At 34.4% G+C, this 17,270-nt stretch overlaps 2 protein-coding genes across 2 annotated transcripts; both read left to right on the forward strand.

Annotated features, from left to right (window-relative positions):
* The first annotated feature begins 1,303 nt into the window (after positions 1-1,303).
* On the forward strand, positions 1,304-4,472 carry LOC133183959 (5-formyltetrahydrofolate cyclo-ligase-like). The gene is made up of 4 exons (XM_061318830.1): positions 1,304-1,360; positions 1,524-1,649; positions 2,582-2,837; positions 3,471-4,472. Exons 2-4 carry the CDS (start codon positions 1,530-1,532, stop codon positions 3,779-3,781), a joined length of 687 nt encoding a protein of 228 aa, XP_061174814.1. The 5' UTR covers positions 1,304-1,360; positions 1,524-1,529; the 3' UTR covers positions 3,782-4,472.
* Positions 4,473-5,937: 1,465 nt separating this feature from the next.
* On the forward strand, positions 5,938-7,201 carry LOC133182883 (uncharacterized). The gene is made up of 7 exons (XM_061317731.1): positions 5,938-6,042; positions 6,133-6,207; positions 6,358-6,429; positions 6,554-6,595; positions 6,716-6,799; positions 6,930-7,001; positions 7,112-7,201. The coding sequence occupies exons 1-7, from the start codon at positions 5,959-5,961 to the stop codon at positions 7,199-7,201; spliced, it is 519 nt and encodes a 172-aa protein (XP_061173715.1). The 5' UTR covers positions 5,938-5,958.
* Positions 7,202-17,270: the final 10,069 nt, after the last annotated feature.

Raw genomic sequence — 17,270 nt, forward strand, 5'->3', positions numbered from 1 at the left:
CATCAAGCACAGATCCAGGATTTTTTTCCCAGGAGGATGGTATCCACCCCACTCCCCAGCCCCCCCCCCCCCCTCCCTAAAAAAAAATAATCGAGAAATTTTTTAACGAGCAAAAAACTTTAGAACAGTTGATATAATCAATATTTATTAATTTTTTATCATTTTATAACAAAATAAGGGGCATTTCGGTGATTCCTTGGGGGGGGGGGGGATTTCGGTAATTACGGGACATTCTGGTGGTGGTGGAAGTGGGGTGGAGCCTCTTAATGTATGACTCTTCCTACCAACTTAACAGAGATCGATGTTTTCTAATGAGGTCCAAAGTTATTCGTCAGTAACTCTACTGTGTACAATTAACAACTCCTCAAATTCCGGGGGGGGGGGGGGTCCGGACTATTAGACGCCAATATTGAAAATCTCACACGTGTATCGTCCGGTGTTAAATTGCTTATAGTGACACTTCCCCCATAGTCATACTTCCTCCGGAAGACTGGCTATATCAGTTATATGTGACCACCCCTTCGCCTTTAGATAATTACATGTAGATACATGCACTGTATGTCTATATAGCCCAGTGAGCCTTCCCCTCAGCAATGCTCAGAAGACGTACTTTATAATAAACAGTCTCACTACACAGCCATTTTTCGCGGGTAGGAGGTGGTCATTCTTCCCTTTTTTTGAATAACAAGATTTCAAATATATAAATTAATACAGACCAGCGGCGGATCCAGGTAGAGGGGGGGGGGGCAGTAGAAGGTAAGGGTCTGGGGCTACATTGAACCCCCAGCGGGTCCAGGGTAAAGCCCCGACGAATTCCAACAAATAAGAGGTATTTTTTATTTGATTTTAGGATAATACAAACAAAATGTCCAAAAAAAAAAATCAAGCGGGGGGGGGGGGGAGGGCACGCCCAACGCGCCGGCGCTGGATCCGCCTTTGGACAGATGTATCGACTTTTGAATATAAAGTACATGATTAGGAATATGAATCAAAAGTTTAAGAGAACGTACAATAACTTTCGAATATTAATCTAAAAGTTTATGAATACATGTATCAGTAACAGGATTTGACATGTAAATCGCAAGGTAAATATCGAATCAGAGACCTTATAAATCAGTGAATAGTTTAAGGTCCCTGATCATTAGAACTCTTCCAAAGTGGTTTTCTTTTTAAAAATGTTTATATAGATCCTTGGAGTACATTTCCACTCATTTTTGTCTTTCTCATTTTTTTTGGTCTTTTGTCTTTCACATGACAATTCGAGTAAATGCATGTACGATTTAACATCAAAGTAAAGCGAAAATGAAAGAAGAATTAATCCGTCATAAACAGCCGAAAGTTTAAAAAGAACTCTTGGCAGGTATAATAATACTCATGATTTATATATACCTGAGAATATTTTTATTTTTCTTGACTTTAAACATGTTATTCGCTATAATTCATAATAACAATTCATATCAATATAGTTTAAAAGTAAAATTACATCAGACATATGACCGTAATTTCTGCTTTGATTGCTTAAGATTACAATGGCCCAGCAAATGTCTGAAAAGGCTATGAAAGCAGCACTCAGAAAAGAGTTCAAAGCCAAAATAGCAGCAATTCCAAAGATAGTCAAAGAATCCCACTCGAAAATAGTAGCGCAAATGGTGAGTACTTAAGCTGTATTATATTGGCATGAAATGACTTTCTAACTTTGCAGATGTATGTTTCATTCTCTCACATTGATTTTTATGTTTGTTTCTGAAACGTGTTCAGGCACCCCTACCAAGCATTTGGTTGCTGCAGGGACCTATATACTAACTGTATATAGGTCCCTGGTTGCTTTGATTCACACAGCATTTGATTGGTTGTACACAAACTTTGAAGACATTGACAAGCTTCTTTTTTTATAATTTAAAAAAATGAAGAGCAAGAGTTTGGGAAAAAACGCTAGCTAACAAGCGCAAGTTATGGAACCTAGTGTATTTCTCCCCACTTGAATTTTTCCCTCTTTAAAACATCCCTTTAATGTGTCCCTAAAGGAATAAGTTTTCTTCTTAATTTTCTTTAATAATTTAAAGCTATATATGGCGTATCTGAGCTAAAAAATAAAAATACGAGATTGAGTGTAGATGAACATGATATTTGTTATTTACGTTCAAATTAAAATTTTCACCGATTTTGAACATGAATAACCCCACATTTCTATAGCTAAATTGACTTTAAACTGTGTCTGATATTTTAATGCGGAATCCGTAAATAAATCGGCTATTGTTTTAAATTTCTAATATCTATGAAACACTATTGATTTCAATTGTGTAATTTACAGGAAAGTCCTATCTTTATATGAAGTAATAAAACAAATAGAAATATCCTTTTAATTTTAGTTAGTCTGAACTTATCAAAAATATGCCATATATGACTTTAAGCATTTTTCACCTATCTGTATCATTTATATTTTTCATTAATTAAATTGAGTTAAGAGAGAAAATTACCTGCAGTTGTTAAGTATGTTTATTGCAATATACCGGTACTTGGAAAATTTGTTACATGTAGCACAGACTGCAGTTGCAATAAATTTTGTATTTATGCATTTTAGTTTTTGGATCTGCCAAAAGTGAAGAAAAGTGAACGTTTCAGTGTATACTTGAGTAGGGATGATGAAGTGGACACAACGTTTATCATTAGGACTCTACTACAACAAGGAAAACAGATATTTGTTCCATATTACAAGGGAGAAGGCATGAAAATGGTTCCCCTGTATTCATGGCAGGATTATGAAAGGATGCCGGAAACGTCCTGGAATATCAAGCAACCAGAGGATGGAGATAGGAGACCAGATGCATTAGACTTAGGTATTGTGAAAGTAATTTTTGTAGTGAAGCAACAACGGAAAATTGTAGTGTTTCATTGGACATGTCATGAATGTGAATACCTCTTATATGAGTATTAGTTAAGAAGTCAAACTAGTATAATTTATTTAGTACAATGTTTCATTTTAAATATTGTTCCATTTGAGACATATGCTGTCATTTTAATAATCTTTCTTTGGTGCAGAAAAATGAGTTTTCCTACCTACATATCACATCCACACACAAAATGGTTAGTTGTGAAGGTTAATTAAGACATTATGTTTCATTTCAAGCTTTTTTCTGAAATATTTTTAAACATTTCTTTTTAATTTTTATTAATTGCTTAAGTTCATATCCAGGGGCCTGTTTTACAAAAGAACTTATGACTAAGACCAAAAACTTCAGTTGATCGTAAAATTTTGCAAAATTAATCATTCTGTTTAAAATTGCTAGAGTAAAAGTATCTTTCTACATACTTTTTAAAAGTAATAAAACCATTTTCTATTTAATGTAAAATTGAAAAGCATTAGCAGAATTAAATTTTGGTCTTAGTCGTAAGTTCTTTTGTAAAACAGGTCCCAGGTCCTTAAGACTTGGAGACTGAATTTGGTTTCACTTACCTCTGTTTCTCCTTAGGTGGACTAGATGTGATAGCATGTCCAGGACTTGGTTTTAGTGAAAATTTCTTTCGCCTTGGAAGAGGAAAAGGTTACTATGACAAGTACATTCACAGATGCAACTTAATGCAGTGTGAACCCTTTCTTGTTGGACTGGCTTTTAATGAGCAGATGACTAGCACTGATCTAGCACTAGGTGAAAGAGATAAGCAATTATCCCTCATTCTTTACCCGGACTTTAACAGAGTCCGACGCAGAAACAGTGGTGAGGCTACGAGACAGTTCAAACCGATATTCAAGACTTTTCTATACACTTTCCCTGATAAATAATTGAGCATGAAATTATTGTAAATGAATGATGAATGATTTTTTTTAATTGTGGAATATGTGATTTTAAGATATAGCGTGTATGAATTTAATATGCTGACTAAATACAAGGTCACATGTACATCTACATACTCAAATCAAAGATTGATGAGAATATTTATTCAATTTGCCTCAAAATTTTCAGTTGAACTTAATCTCTTATTGCCATATGTCATTGTAATGAATTTCATACTTGTGTATCACATAAAATTGGATTGGATCTAACTCTGTGTGTATTTACAAGACCACTTCCAAAACTTGAACCTACCTTGGGTCAAATTACATGTAAGAAGCATGAAATGAAAATTGTTGCATAAAAAGATTTTAGTTTGAAGCTTTATTTTGAGACTTGAGTAATAAATGATGCTTTCAATAGTTATTACAGTCAAGCCTCGTTAATCTGGATAGTTGTGTTCCTGAGCAAATTGTCTGGATTAATGAACGATGACTGGATTACTGAAACGTACCTAGTATAGATAAATTGTTCCCCACTAATTTTGTATGGAAGGTGAAGCGTCCAGATTTTTGATGTCCAGATTAATGAGGATCCACTGTATTCAGTACTTGTTTAACTACAGGGTTTATACAAAAGTAAAGTCATAACTGCTATGGAATCTTTAAAATGAATGTTATCAATAAAATTTTATAGTTTTAACCCTTTCTATTTTGACTTTTGTCTTAAAATTTTATATTAGTCATATTACTTTTAAAATATTACGAAAAACACAATGTTATGCTTTGTCTAGCGCTGCGAAGATGTTACCGACATAGTGATGACGTTACTTTTCAACACTCATTTTCAGTTGATCTGCAAGTCTTTTAAATCTCTCGCTTCTTTTTAAGAATCTTTACTGCCATTTTTTTAATTAAGGGTCTTGATTTGAGTTGTAGCATTTGTCCAAAGGTTATTTTTAAATTCATTCCTATGTATATGTCCTTAGATTCAAAAGTAAGTGAGTTAAGTTTGACTGATTGTCCACTCTCTGTCTTCCTCATTTGAATTGTTGTTAAATGTAAGTGTGATAACCTGACTTAACGCCAAACTAGACGTTTGAAACATGCGCGGATCTAGAGGGCGGGGGGGGGGGGGTCTTGACCCCCTGGAATTTGCGCAGTTATAATATGTATATACTGCAGCAAATAAAAAATGACTCTGGGTTTGATTTATGAGATTGATCACCGTTCGTTATCTTCAGCTTTTACATTTTGCGTCTTCGCTAGCCATTGGTTTTCGGTCCGCTCTGTTCCCGTTTATGGGGAGCAAAGCGGACCGAAAACCCTTGGCTAGCGAAGATGACATTTTGCAGCTTATGAGGTTGTGATCTATAAATTGATTCCCAAAGTGTGTAACATCATTGTTGACAGTTAGCAAAATCACGATTAATGATGGATACCTTTCCGAACTGGCAGTCATTTTCATAATGTTCTATATTAAATCGCAGACTGAGAATTTTCTGCGATGTGACTGTCAATATACTGTAAATTAAACTCGAGTTCTCTTCAAAGCAAAAATGATCTATTTTATCGAACCTATTTTGAAAGCTTATGTATACTTATTATGTCAGTATTCTGGGATCAGGCCCGTAGGAAGCAATTTCACTTTGAGGGGGCACAACCATACATTTTCTAGTTGAGGGGGAACTATCAACATCCAAAATTCCTTGACAAGCAAAAAAAAAAAAAAAAGAAAAAGGTCATCAGACGTTATTATTGAGGGGGCACAAGCACATAGCTCTATGTTTTCTATAGTAATTTATATATCGGAAAAAATATTGGGCCCCCCCGTGCCCCCCCCCCCCCCCGGTTCCTACGGCCATGGAGATATAATACAAAAATTGACGATGCCAGTACCGTAGGACTAACACTCAAAAATTCCGAATCACAATGTCGTGTCGTCATAATGCTTTGCAGACGCAATATCATTGATGACGTCACAATATATCAATTAGCTTCACGACGACTGTGGTTGGCTATTGTAATCAAAGAAATTAAATTCAGGTAAACAATTAATTAATTCATATTTTGCAAACGCAGTATGTGTTCAAATTGATTCATTATGACGATGTCCCGATTTAACGCTCGTAAGTGTGTTTCAATATACTACTATTTAAAAACAGATTAAAAGTTTGAGAGCACAGAGGATGGATTCATCAGCAAAGAGGATGGATGCATCGTATAGAACTAGTGCAGGGTTACTGGAAAGAATGAGCTCTGATCCTTTGGTGGTAATTAAGCTGGATGGCTTTAATCTAAATGTACTTGTAACACTACTGCAAAGTTTTATTTTATCATTGTTTCATATTAATTTTCCTCAGGTCCCACCTCCTGGACTATATGATATACTACCATTGTCTCACTTTGGTGACAGAATGGAGAGGTATCACAGAATTGTAAGTATAGTTACGTCGGCGTCCAGCACATTTATTAGGATTGAAATTCAATTCACAATATGAAAAAAATGAAACACTTACTCACACACATGCAGAAAAAATCAATTGTTTCGGAAATTTAGTCCAAAGAAAACTTTTTTTTTGTTTCAGATGATGGCAAAAACCAGAAAAGATATAGCTTTGATGGAGATGATCTGTAGCCGCAGGGGGATAGATTTAGAGGTGAACAATGAAGTTTCCACTTACTCAGATAATAAAAGTATTTATAAAAATTTCAAAAATACAATGTAACAATGAAAATAAATAAAGAAGAAAATACATAGTATTTAATGTTACTGTTTTCCAGAAAACCGTACAGAGAGGACGACAGGCATTTGCTGCCCATTTGGTGAGCAATTATGAAAATGCGCGTATATTTTTTTTCTTTAATAAATATTAAGTAGAAGACCTGAAGAATAATTACACTATGTTTTTCAGTATTTGTAAATCATTTCTTTGTTTTGTTAAGGACATGTCAGCCTTGATCTCCCTTAAAGACGGAGCTGTTCAGGAATTGGAGGATATTACCCTGAAACCAATAATAACAACAAAGGTGGATTTTTTGTGTATCAACATTTAATGGGAATGATCTTGTATTACTTGTGATAGTTGGATATTATTGTTATAAATGCAAATGATCACAGTATGCCTAATAATATCCATATTTTGTTTCTGCTTCACAGTCACAGGACTTACCGTTCTCAGTGGTTGCTACGGATTCAGCGATACCAGAGACAGACATTGCAGAAGTAGAGGTGATGATATTCATTATTTATAAAGCACACCTATTTCAATATTGAAAAACGTCCAAATTTAATTTCTCTCCTAACATTTCTTGTTTTTGAATCATATTTGTTTTTTCTAGGTTGGAATGATGAAAACTTATTTTAAGGACGAACTGGATTTTATCGAAACGCCCGTGACCAAGAGCAAGCCAAACAAGGCAAGTGATTAAGGAAGTTAATACATATTGTAATGTTATGTTGTGTTGTTATATTGAACATTATGTTTTGAGATGGTCCCTAAATGCTGGCGATTGACTTGAGTTAACTTTACTTGTTTTATAGTTGTAAATTACGGGAAACTTGCATTTTACAATATTATGTTATGCTCAGGTACTTATTTTAAAAGTTTAATGTGTGTAATTTTATTTATTACTAGATTATTGTAATGTTATATCTTACGTATTAGTTATGTTGAGGAAATTCGAACTGATATGTCACACGTGCGTTTCATTTCATGGAAATCATTAAATATTTTAATTGACACACTTACTGATTCATTCCCAGGCTATATGATGCATTTCTTGTATTGTTAGGGTATATGCACTGTCTTAATTCCATTATTTGTACACTTTTTGAAGGAAGTTGTCAGCTACTATTTTTTGTAGTTCATAGGTTGACCTTTACTTCCGGGTCAATTTGCTGTTTTTAGATTTCACCCCTATTAATATTCATACCTCTTGTGTCATGACGTGACATTGTAAGTAAACAAAGTAATATTTTTATCTTTATACATGAGATGTTGAATGAAAAGTAGTATTTAAATTGTATAATTTTATTTGTTTGAAAGTTTTAATAATGGAACTATGTTGCACGAGATATTTTCCGTTTATTGTAAACGAAATCTGTTCTTAGTAGACGAATTTTTAGAGTAAATTGGTTAAACGGATTTTGACGGGGTATAAATATGACGAATCCGTCAATTTTCGTTAGTCTGCAACTTTTGGGTTTTAGAGAAACAAGTGGGGTTAGCATAATTTTTAAGATGTAAGTTTATTTATTCATTTGGAATTTTACTGGGTAAAAACTAATTGAAATTGCTAGGAAATATTTTTAGGGATTTAGATTTGATCACATATTTCTGAATTTGGAAATCTGATCAACTAATTTGTTAATTAGTGTGAATAACTTAAATTAAAGTCACATATTCCGAGTTATCTCTGAATCAGACTTTACAAAAGTTGGGAATTTTATCAATTTATTAATTAATTGCAAGTAATTTAATTAAAGTCACATATTTGGAGTTATCTCTGAATCAGACTTTACAAAAGTACTGTTTGTGAATTTACTTGAATTCTGGTTTTATTTTGGGAGAAATTGAGAAACAAAGGAATTAATTTCATGTTATTTTGAGGAAGCTATTAATTTATTATCTTGTTAAAAGGGACTATTGCACTAAATAAATTGTGGAACTTGAAGCAGACTCTTCATTTTGTTTCTTTGGTACTTAAATAGTACCTGGTGTCAGAAAAAAAAAGAATTAAATAATAAAAGAAATAAATTTAAACTTCAAAATTTGAACTGCACCATCCTGACAGACTCAGGCAGTTCAGAGTGTAGCGTCAGCACGTTACATATTTTTGGTGTCAGAAGTGGGATCCTTGAGCATTTTACCTAGGATCCAGTGAAACGAACCCAGGTAATCACAATGTATGCAACAAGGGCACATAAAAAGAAGAGGGTACAAAACTTAGAAACAGGTGACACTTTAGAGTCAAGTGAAGTAGATACTCAAACAGATGTAGATTCTACTAATGATGAGATGTCAGAAAGACTGCATAAAGGAAATAGTCCACAGACTGCAGCAACAGATTCCAGAGATAGAATGAGTACATTAAACAAACAGGGTCCACCTACTCAACAACCCCCTCTTGTAAGTAGGAGTAATACTGGCACGATTAGCTCAATTTTGCCCAGAGATGTAAATGCAGAGACTGACTATAGCAGTCAGGATGAGGTAAGGTTTATAGTTCCATCTGTTAGGAATACACCTAATTCTACACGTCCTAGATCTGCTCCCGTCACTTCACGACCACCATTTTTTGATCAGAAACTTAATCAGCCAGAGCCAAATGATGAGGCAGCATTTGAAAGGTGTATGGAGAGATCAGGTATCGTAGGCACTTTCAAGGCTCTAATTGAGGAAGTGACTACAACTATGACTGAAATGAAGACAATGGTACAAAATTTGAATGGAAAGAATCTACAAGATAAAGCTATTGATCCTAGCAGCACACAATCTCAGTGGACCACAAATTCCAGAGCAACAAAGAGAATAAAAAGACATAACTCTGATACTAAACATGAGAGAGAGGTGAGTTCTGATTCATCATCAGAAGATGAAGATGGCAGGAGCTGTACTTCTACTGTAAAGACCTCCAGCATCATTAGAGACAAAAGGTACAGTAAGACTTTTGGGGCCAAGTTACCTCCCTTTACAGGCACTGAGCAGTGGAAGGTTTGGTACAACAGATTTGAGTCGGTTAGTAATCTGAATAAATGGGACGAACATGAGAAATTACAACAGTTGCTGCCTAGAATACAAGGTAAGGCTGCTGAATTCGTTTACGGTCAACTTAAACCCTCAGTTACCTCCAAGTATCAAGTCCTCATTCAGGAGATGAAAGAAAGGTTTGATGTCATAGAGACAACAAAAGCCTATGTGACCCAGTTCAGTCGTCGGAATCAAAATTACAGAGAATCTGCAGAGGAATATGCAGCAGAACTGAAGCGCCTATATGACAAAGCATATCCAAAGAGAGGACTAGAGACCAGGCAAGAGGACCTGTTAAGGAGATTTCTGATGGGGCTACATAACAACAATGCCAGAATACATGTAGAGTTGAACAAGGAGCCAAGCACTATTGAGGAAGCTGTTCACCATGTAGTGCATTACTTTGAGGCTGCTCGGAATACAAACACAGGGACACATCAAGAGGAAGACCGTGATAGATACCAGCGGACAAGACAAGTGAAGTCAAACAACAGGGACCACCAGGAAAATGACCATGATGTGGGACAGAAGCAAAAACAGAAGGAAACTGGACGACAAGGAGAAAAGAAAACTGAGAAACTTAATCAAACAGAACAATCAAACAATGCAGGAATGGTATGCATGAATAAGCAGGACTTGGAGGGAATGCTTAAGGATATGTTGATGGGTTTGAAAGAAAAAATGCAGGATTCAAGTGAGAAGAGTCAGTTCTCAGGTAAGCCTACATACAAAGAGAATAAGAGGGAAATAATTTGCTTCACCTGTCAACAACCAGGTCATATTTCCAAGAATTGTTCACAGAGGGTGAACAGGAGATCAAATGAAAGCCAAAGAGGATTCGCATCTACAAGACCAGAAAATCAAACTGCTTTCAATACCAATGCCAGAGACTTTATTCCTAGAGAATCACAACAGTTAAACTGCAGCGGGTCGGCTCAGTAGGCCATGAGCAGACCCCAGGTGATGAAATGGGCCTATCTAAATTCACAAGTGGATCTTTGTATATCTCAGTAAGTCATTGTAATGAAAATAATTTATTTGAAAATAATGTCTTAAGTGCAGCTGAGGTTGAGATGAAGGACTCGGGGACCCAAGGTCACTCCATGGGACATAATGCAAAGGAGGCCATTATGACAGAGATGGGGGATGAAGTGGGTCAAGGTGAAGGAATCCAGAATCAGGTAGGGGAGAGCTCGGATGACACAGATTCAGGTGAGGTCGAGATTAAGGACTCGGGGACCCAACGTCACTCCATGGGACATAATGCAGAGGAGGCCATTATGACAGAGATGGGGGATGAAGTGGGTCAAGGTGAAGGAGTCCAGAATCAGGTAGGGGAGAGCTCGGATGACACAGATTCAGGTGAGGTCGAGATTAAGGACTCGGGGACCCAACGTCACTCCATGGGACATAATGCAGAGGAGGCCATTATGACAGAGATGGGGGATGAAGTGGGTCAAGGTGAAGGAGTCCAGAATCAGGTAGGGGAGAGCTCGGATGACACAGATTCAGGTGAGGTCGAGATTAAGGACTCGGGGACCCAACGTCACTCCATGGGACATAATGCAGAGGAGGCCATTATGACAGAGATGGGGGATGAAGTGGGTCAAGGTGAAGGAGTCCAGGATCAAGTAAAGGATATTTTACCTGATGATCTCACCTGTAGGAAAAGAGTGACAGAGCCAGAGAACATTATACAAGCTGAACAACTTTCAATCAATAGACAGCATCCAAGAACTGATGGGATCTATTTAAGGGGCACACTAAAAAATGTTAAGATATTCTTCACCGTAGACACTGGAGCCGTGAGGTCAGTAATTTCCAAGAGAGTTTATGACAAAATCCCAGAACTGGAAAGACCAGTTTTAGAAAAATCTTCTCTAACTTCCGTCAATGGAGACCCACTTGTTGAATTTGGAAAGGCCCTTTTCAAAATAAAACTTCATACTGTTGAATTTTGTTTTGAGTTTATTGTTGCAGATATTCAAGATGAAGGGCTAATTGGAATTGATTTTTTGATGTACAATGACATTGGGAAGGCAGAGATCAACTTGAAAGCAAATACTTTAGAGCTAGGGCATGAAGTACTGCCAATTATCAGAATAGGATCACCCTTATTGGTACACAAGGTCTTATTGGCAGACAGCATCCCTCCACATGCAGTACCAGTACCTACACACACTAGAGAGGAGGCACAGTCAAGAAGGAGATCAAGAACACTAAGAAGGAGGAGAACGCCCCTCAGGAGGAGACAGACCTGGAGGAAGTAGATGTTAATAGTGTTGAATTTGTTTATATATACACATGTATATCTATATTTGAAGAGATGTGTATTTTTATTAATATTTTTGAAGGAATTCAAATGTATTTTAAATATTTCATGATTAAGTTATTTGTTATTGAAGTTTCCGTGAGGACACTGGAAACTTAAGAGGGGGATAAAAATGTAATGTTATGTTGTGTTGTTATATTGAACATATATTTTGAGATGGTCCCTAAATGCTGGCGATTGACTTGAGTTAACTTTACTTGTTTTATAGTTGTAAATTACGGGAAACTTGCATTTTACAATATTATGTTATGCTCAGGTACTTATTTTAAAAGTTTAATGTGTGTAATTTTATTTATTACTAGATTATTGTAATGTTATATCTTACGTATTAGTTATGTTGAGGAAATTCGAACTGATATGTCACACGTGCGTTTCATTTCATGGAAATCATTAAATATTTTAATTGACACACTTACTGATTCATTCCCAGGCTATATGATGCATTTCTTGTATTGTTAGGGTATATGCACTGTCTTAATTCCATTATTTGTACACTTTTTGAAGGAAGTTGTCAGCTACTATTTTTTGTAGTTCATAGGTTGACCTTTACTTCCGGGTCAATTTGCTGTTTTTAGATTTCACCCCTATTAATATTCATACCTCTTGTGTCATGACGTGACATTGTAAGTAAACAAAGTAATATTTTTATCTTTATACATGAGATGTTGAATGAAAAGTAGTATTTAAATTGTATAATTTTATTTGTTTGAAAGTTTTAATAATGGAACTATGTTGCACGAGATATTTTCCGTTTATTGTAAACGAAATCTGTTCTTAGTAGACGAATTTTTAGAGTAAATTGGTTAAACGGATTTTGACGGGGTATAAATATGACGAATCCGTCAATTTTCGTTAGTCTGCAACTTTTGGGTTTTAGAGAAACAAGTGGGGTTAGCATAATTTTTAAGATGTAAGTTTATTTATTCATTTGGAATTTTACTGGGTAAAAACTAATTGAAATTGCTAGGAAATATTTTTAGGGATTTAGATTTGATCACATATTTCTGAATTTGGAAATCTGATCAACTAATTTGTTAATTAGTGTGAATAACTTAAATTAAAGTCACATATTCCGAGTTATCTCTGAATCAGACTTTACAAAAGTTGGGAATTTTATCAATTTATTAATTAATTGCAAGTAATTTAATTAAAGTCACATATTTGGAGTTATCTCTGAATCAGACTTTACAAAAGTACTGTTTGTGAATTTACTTGAATTCTGGTTTTATTTTGGGAGAAATTGAGAAACAAAGGAATTAATTTCATGTTATTTTGAGGAAGCTATTAATTTATTATCTTGTTAAAAGGGACTATTGCACTAAATAAATTGTGGAACTTGAAGCAGACTCTTCATTTTGTTTCTTTGGTACTTAAATAGTACCTGGTGTCAGAAAAAAAAAGAATTAAATAATAAAAGAAATAAATTTAAACTTCAAAATTTGAACTGCACCATCCTGACAGACTCAGGCAGTTCAGAGTGTAGCGTCAGCACGTTACATATTTTTGGTGTATAAAAATGTAATGTTATGTTGTGTTGTTATATTGAACATTATGTTTTGAGATGGTCCCTAAATGCTGGCGATTGACTTGAGTTAACTTTACTTGTTTTATAGTTGTAAATTACGGGAAACTTGCATTTTACAATATTATGTTATGCTCAGGTACTTATTTTAAAAGTTTAATGTGTGTAATTTTATTTATTACTAGATTATTGTAATGTTATATCTTACGTATTAGTTATGTTGAGGAAATTCGAACTGATATGTCACACGTGCGTTTCATTTCATGGAAATCATTAAATATTTTAATTGACACACTTACTGATTCATTCCCAGGCTATATGATGCATTTCTTGTATTGTTAGGGTATATGCACTGTCTTAATTCCATTATTTGTACACTTTTTGAAGGAAGTTGTCAGCTACTATTTTTTGTAGTTCATAGGTTGACCTTTACTTCCGGGTCAATTTGCTGTTTTTAGATTTCACCCCTATTAATATTCATACCTCTTGTGTCATGACGTGACATTGTAAGTAAACAAAGTAATATTTTTATCTTTATACATGAGATGTTGAATGAAAAGTAGTATTTAAATTGTATAATTTTATTTGTTTGAAAGTTTTAATAATGGAACTATGTTGCACGAGATATTTTCCGTTTATTGTAAACGAAATCTGTTCTTAGTAGACGAATTTTTAGAGTAAATTGGTTAAACGGATTTTGACGGGGTATAAATATGACGAATCCGTCAATTTTCGTTAGTCTGCAACTTTTGGGTTTTAGAGAAACAAGTGGGGTTAGCATAATTTTTAAGATGTAAGTTTATTTATTCATTTGGAATTTTACTGGGTAAAAACTAATTGAAATTGCTAGGAAATATTTTTAGGGATTTAGATTTGATCACATATTTCTGAATTTGGAAATCTGATCAACTAATTTGTTAATTAGTGTGAATAACTTAAATTAAAGTCACATATTCCGAGTTATCTCTGAATCAGACTTTACAAAAGTTGGGAATTTTATCAATTTATTAATTAATTGCAAGTAATTTAATTAAAGTCACATATTTGGAGTTATCTCTGAATCAGACTTTACAAAAGTACTGTTTGTGAATTTACTTGAATTCTGGTTTTATTTTGGGAGAAATTGAGAAACAAAGGAATTAATTTCATGTTATTTTGAGGAAGCTATTAATTTATTATCTTGTTAAAAGGGACTATTGCACTAAATAAATTGTGGAACTTGAAGCAGACTCTTCATTTTGTTTCTTTGGTACTTAAATAGTACCTGGTGTCAGAAAAAAAAAGAATTAAATAATAAAAGAAATAAATTTAAACTTCAAAATTTGAACTGCACCATCCTGACAGACTCAGGCAGTTCAGAGTGTAGCGTCAGCACGTTACAATATATTTAAATTTTAAAGGAGTTCTAGTTTTGGTTTGCTTATTTCACATGAATTAATAAGAAGGAAGATGACACATTTAATTAAAACTTAAAAGAGTTCTTGTTTTAGTTTGCACATTATTTAGCCCTGCATTCGAAATCGCAAAGAATTAAATCAATGAAAAGGCAACCATCCATGCTAAAAAAATTTTTTTCTTTACAGAAAAGAAGAAAATCTTTGAAAAAGACATTACAAAAGATGCTTTGCTGGTGTGGCAGCTCAACTCTAGAAGTTTAGAAACAATTTGTAAAAGAAAAACAAATGACACTCTTTTTTGTTAATGTCATATTCACGTTTTTGAAAATTTTCATTAATGATTTATAACAAATAAAAGATATTATTTTCTGAAGTTTTTTTTGTTGTACTCGACTTTATACTTTATCTTTATACCAATACCTCGTTTAGCTCATCGTCGATTACCCACGGGTGAACTCGTTTTTTAACTCGTCACCAGTGAGAAAATACGAGATCACCCGTATTCGACGATGCGTTTACCTGGTCAATACAGAGGATTCAAGGTGAATGTGACCGTTCGACAGGGAATGTTTACTCCTTCTAGACACCCGATTTCACCTCTGGCGGTTCCAGGAGGCATGCAGCGTTTTTTGCCCATTCAAGATTGGTATTTTTTACTTGATCTAAGAGATTGATCACTTTTCGTTATCTTCAGCTTTTACATTTTGCAGCTTATCAGGGTGTTACCTATGAATTGATTCCCAACTTGTGCATGTAACATCATTCTTGACGGTTAGTAACGAGAAATCACGATTAATGATGGGTCCCTTTCTGAACTGGCAATCATTTTCCTAATGTTATATAATTGCAGACTTTGAATTTTTTGCGATGTGACTGTTAATATACTAATTAATTAAACTCGAGTTCCCTTCAAAGCAGAAAGTTTGGGGAAAAATGATCTATTTTATCGAACCTATTTTGAAAGCTATGTATACTTATTATGTATTATAGTATATAAGATAAAATACAAAAAGTGTGATGACGTCGGTACCTTTGGACAGTCAAAAATTCCGAATCACAATGTCGTGTCGTCATAATGCGTTGCAGACGCAATTCCTTGATGACGTCACAATATAGCAATAAGCTTCACGACGACTGTGGTTGGCTATTGTAAACAAAGAAATTAAAATCAGGTAAATTCATTCATATTTTGCAAACATAATATATGTTCAAATTGATTCATCATGACAATGTCCCGAATTAACGCTCGTGTGTGTGTATTTTAATTTATGACTTATTTAAAAACTAGAATTAAAGTTTGAGAGCGAAGAGGATGGATTCATTAGCGAAGAGGATGGATTCATCGTATAGAACTAGTACTAGTGCAGGGTTACTGGAAAGAATGAAGTCTGATCCTTTGGTGGTAATTAGGCTGGATAGCTTTAATCTAAATGTACTTGTAACCCTCCTGCAACAAAGGTTTATTTTATCATTTTGTTTAATATTCATTTTCCTTAGGTCCCACCTCCTGGACTATATGATATACTACCATTGTCTCACTTTGGTGACAGAATGGAGAGGTATCACAGAATTGTAAGTATAGTTACGTCGGCGTCCAGCACATTTATTAAGATTGAAATTCACAATATGAAAAAAATAAAAACACTTACTCACACACATACAGAAAAATCATTTGTTGCGGAAATTTAGTCCAAAGAAAACTTTTTTTTTGTTTCAGATGATGGCAAAAACCAGAAAAGAAATAGCTTTGATGGAGATGATCTGTAGCCGCAGGGGGATAGATTTAGAGATGAACAGTGAAGTTTCCACTTACTCAGATAATAAAAGTATTTATAAAAATTTCAAAAATACAATGTAACAATGAAAATAAACAAAGAAGAAAAATACATAGTATTTAATGTTACTGTTTTCCAGAAAACCGTACAGAGAGGACGACAGGCATTTGCTGCCCATTTGGTGAGCAATCATTATGAAAATGCGCGTATTTTTTTTCTTTAGTAAATATTAAGTAGAAGACCTGAAGAATAATTACACTATGTTTTTCAGTATTTGTAAATCATTTCTTTGTTTTGTTAAGGACATGTCAGCCTTGATCTCCCTTAAAGACGGAGCTGTTCAGGAATTGGAGGATATTACCCTGAAACCAATAATAACAACAAAGGTGGATTTTTTGTGTATCAACATTTAATGGGAATGATCTTGTATTACTTGTGATAGTTGGATATTATTGTTATACATTGCAAATGTTCACAACATGCCTATAATATCCATATTTTGTTTCTGTTTCATAGTCACAGGACCTACCGCTCTCTGTTGTTACTACGGATTCTGCGATACCAGAGACAGACAATGCAAAAGTAGAGGTGATGATATTCATTATTTATAAAGCACACATACTAGTATTGAAAACCGTCCAAATTAATTTCTCTTGCAACATCTCTTGTTTTTTAATCATATTTTCATTTTTTTTCTAGGTTGGCATGATGAAAACTAATTG

This window comes from Saccostrea echinata, unplaced genomic scaffold, assembly GCF_033153115.1.
Source record: "Saccostrea echinata isolate AGI-Se365-2 ecotype Australia unplaced genomic scaffold, CSIRO_AGI_Sech_v1 ptg000009l, whole genome shotgun sequence".
Taxonomy (NCBI): domain Eukaryota; kingdom Metazoa; phylum Mollusca; class Bivalvia; order Ostreida; family Ostreidae; genus Saccostrea; species Saccostrea echinata.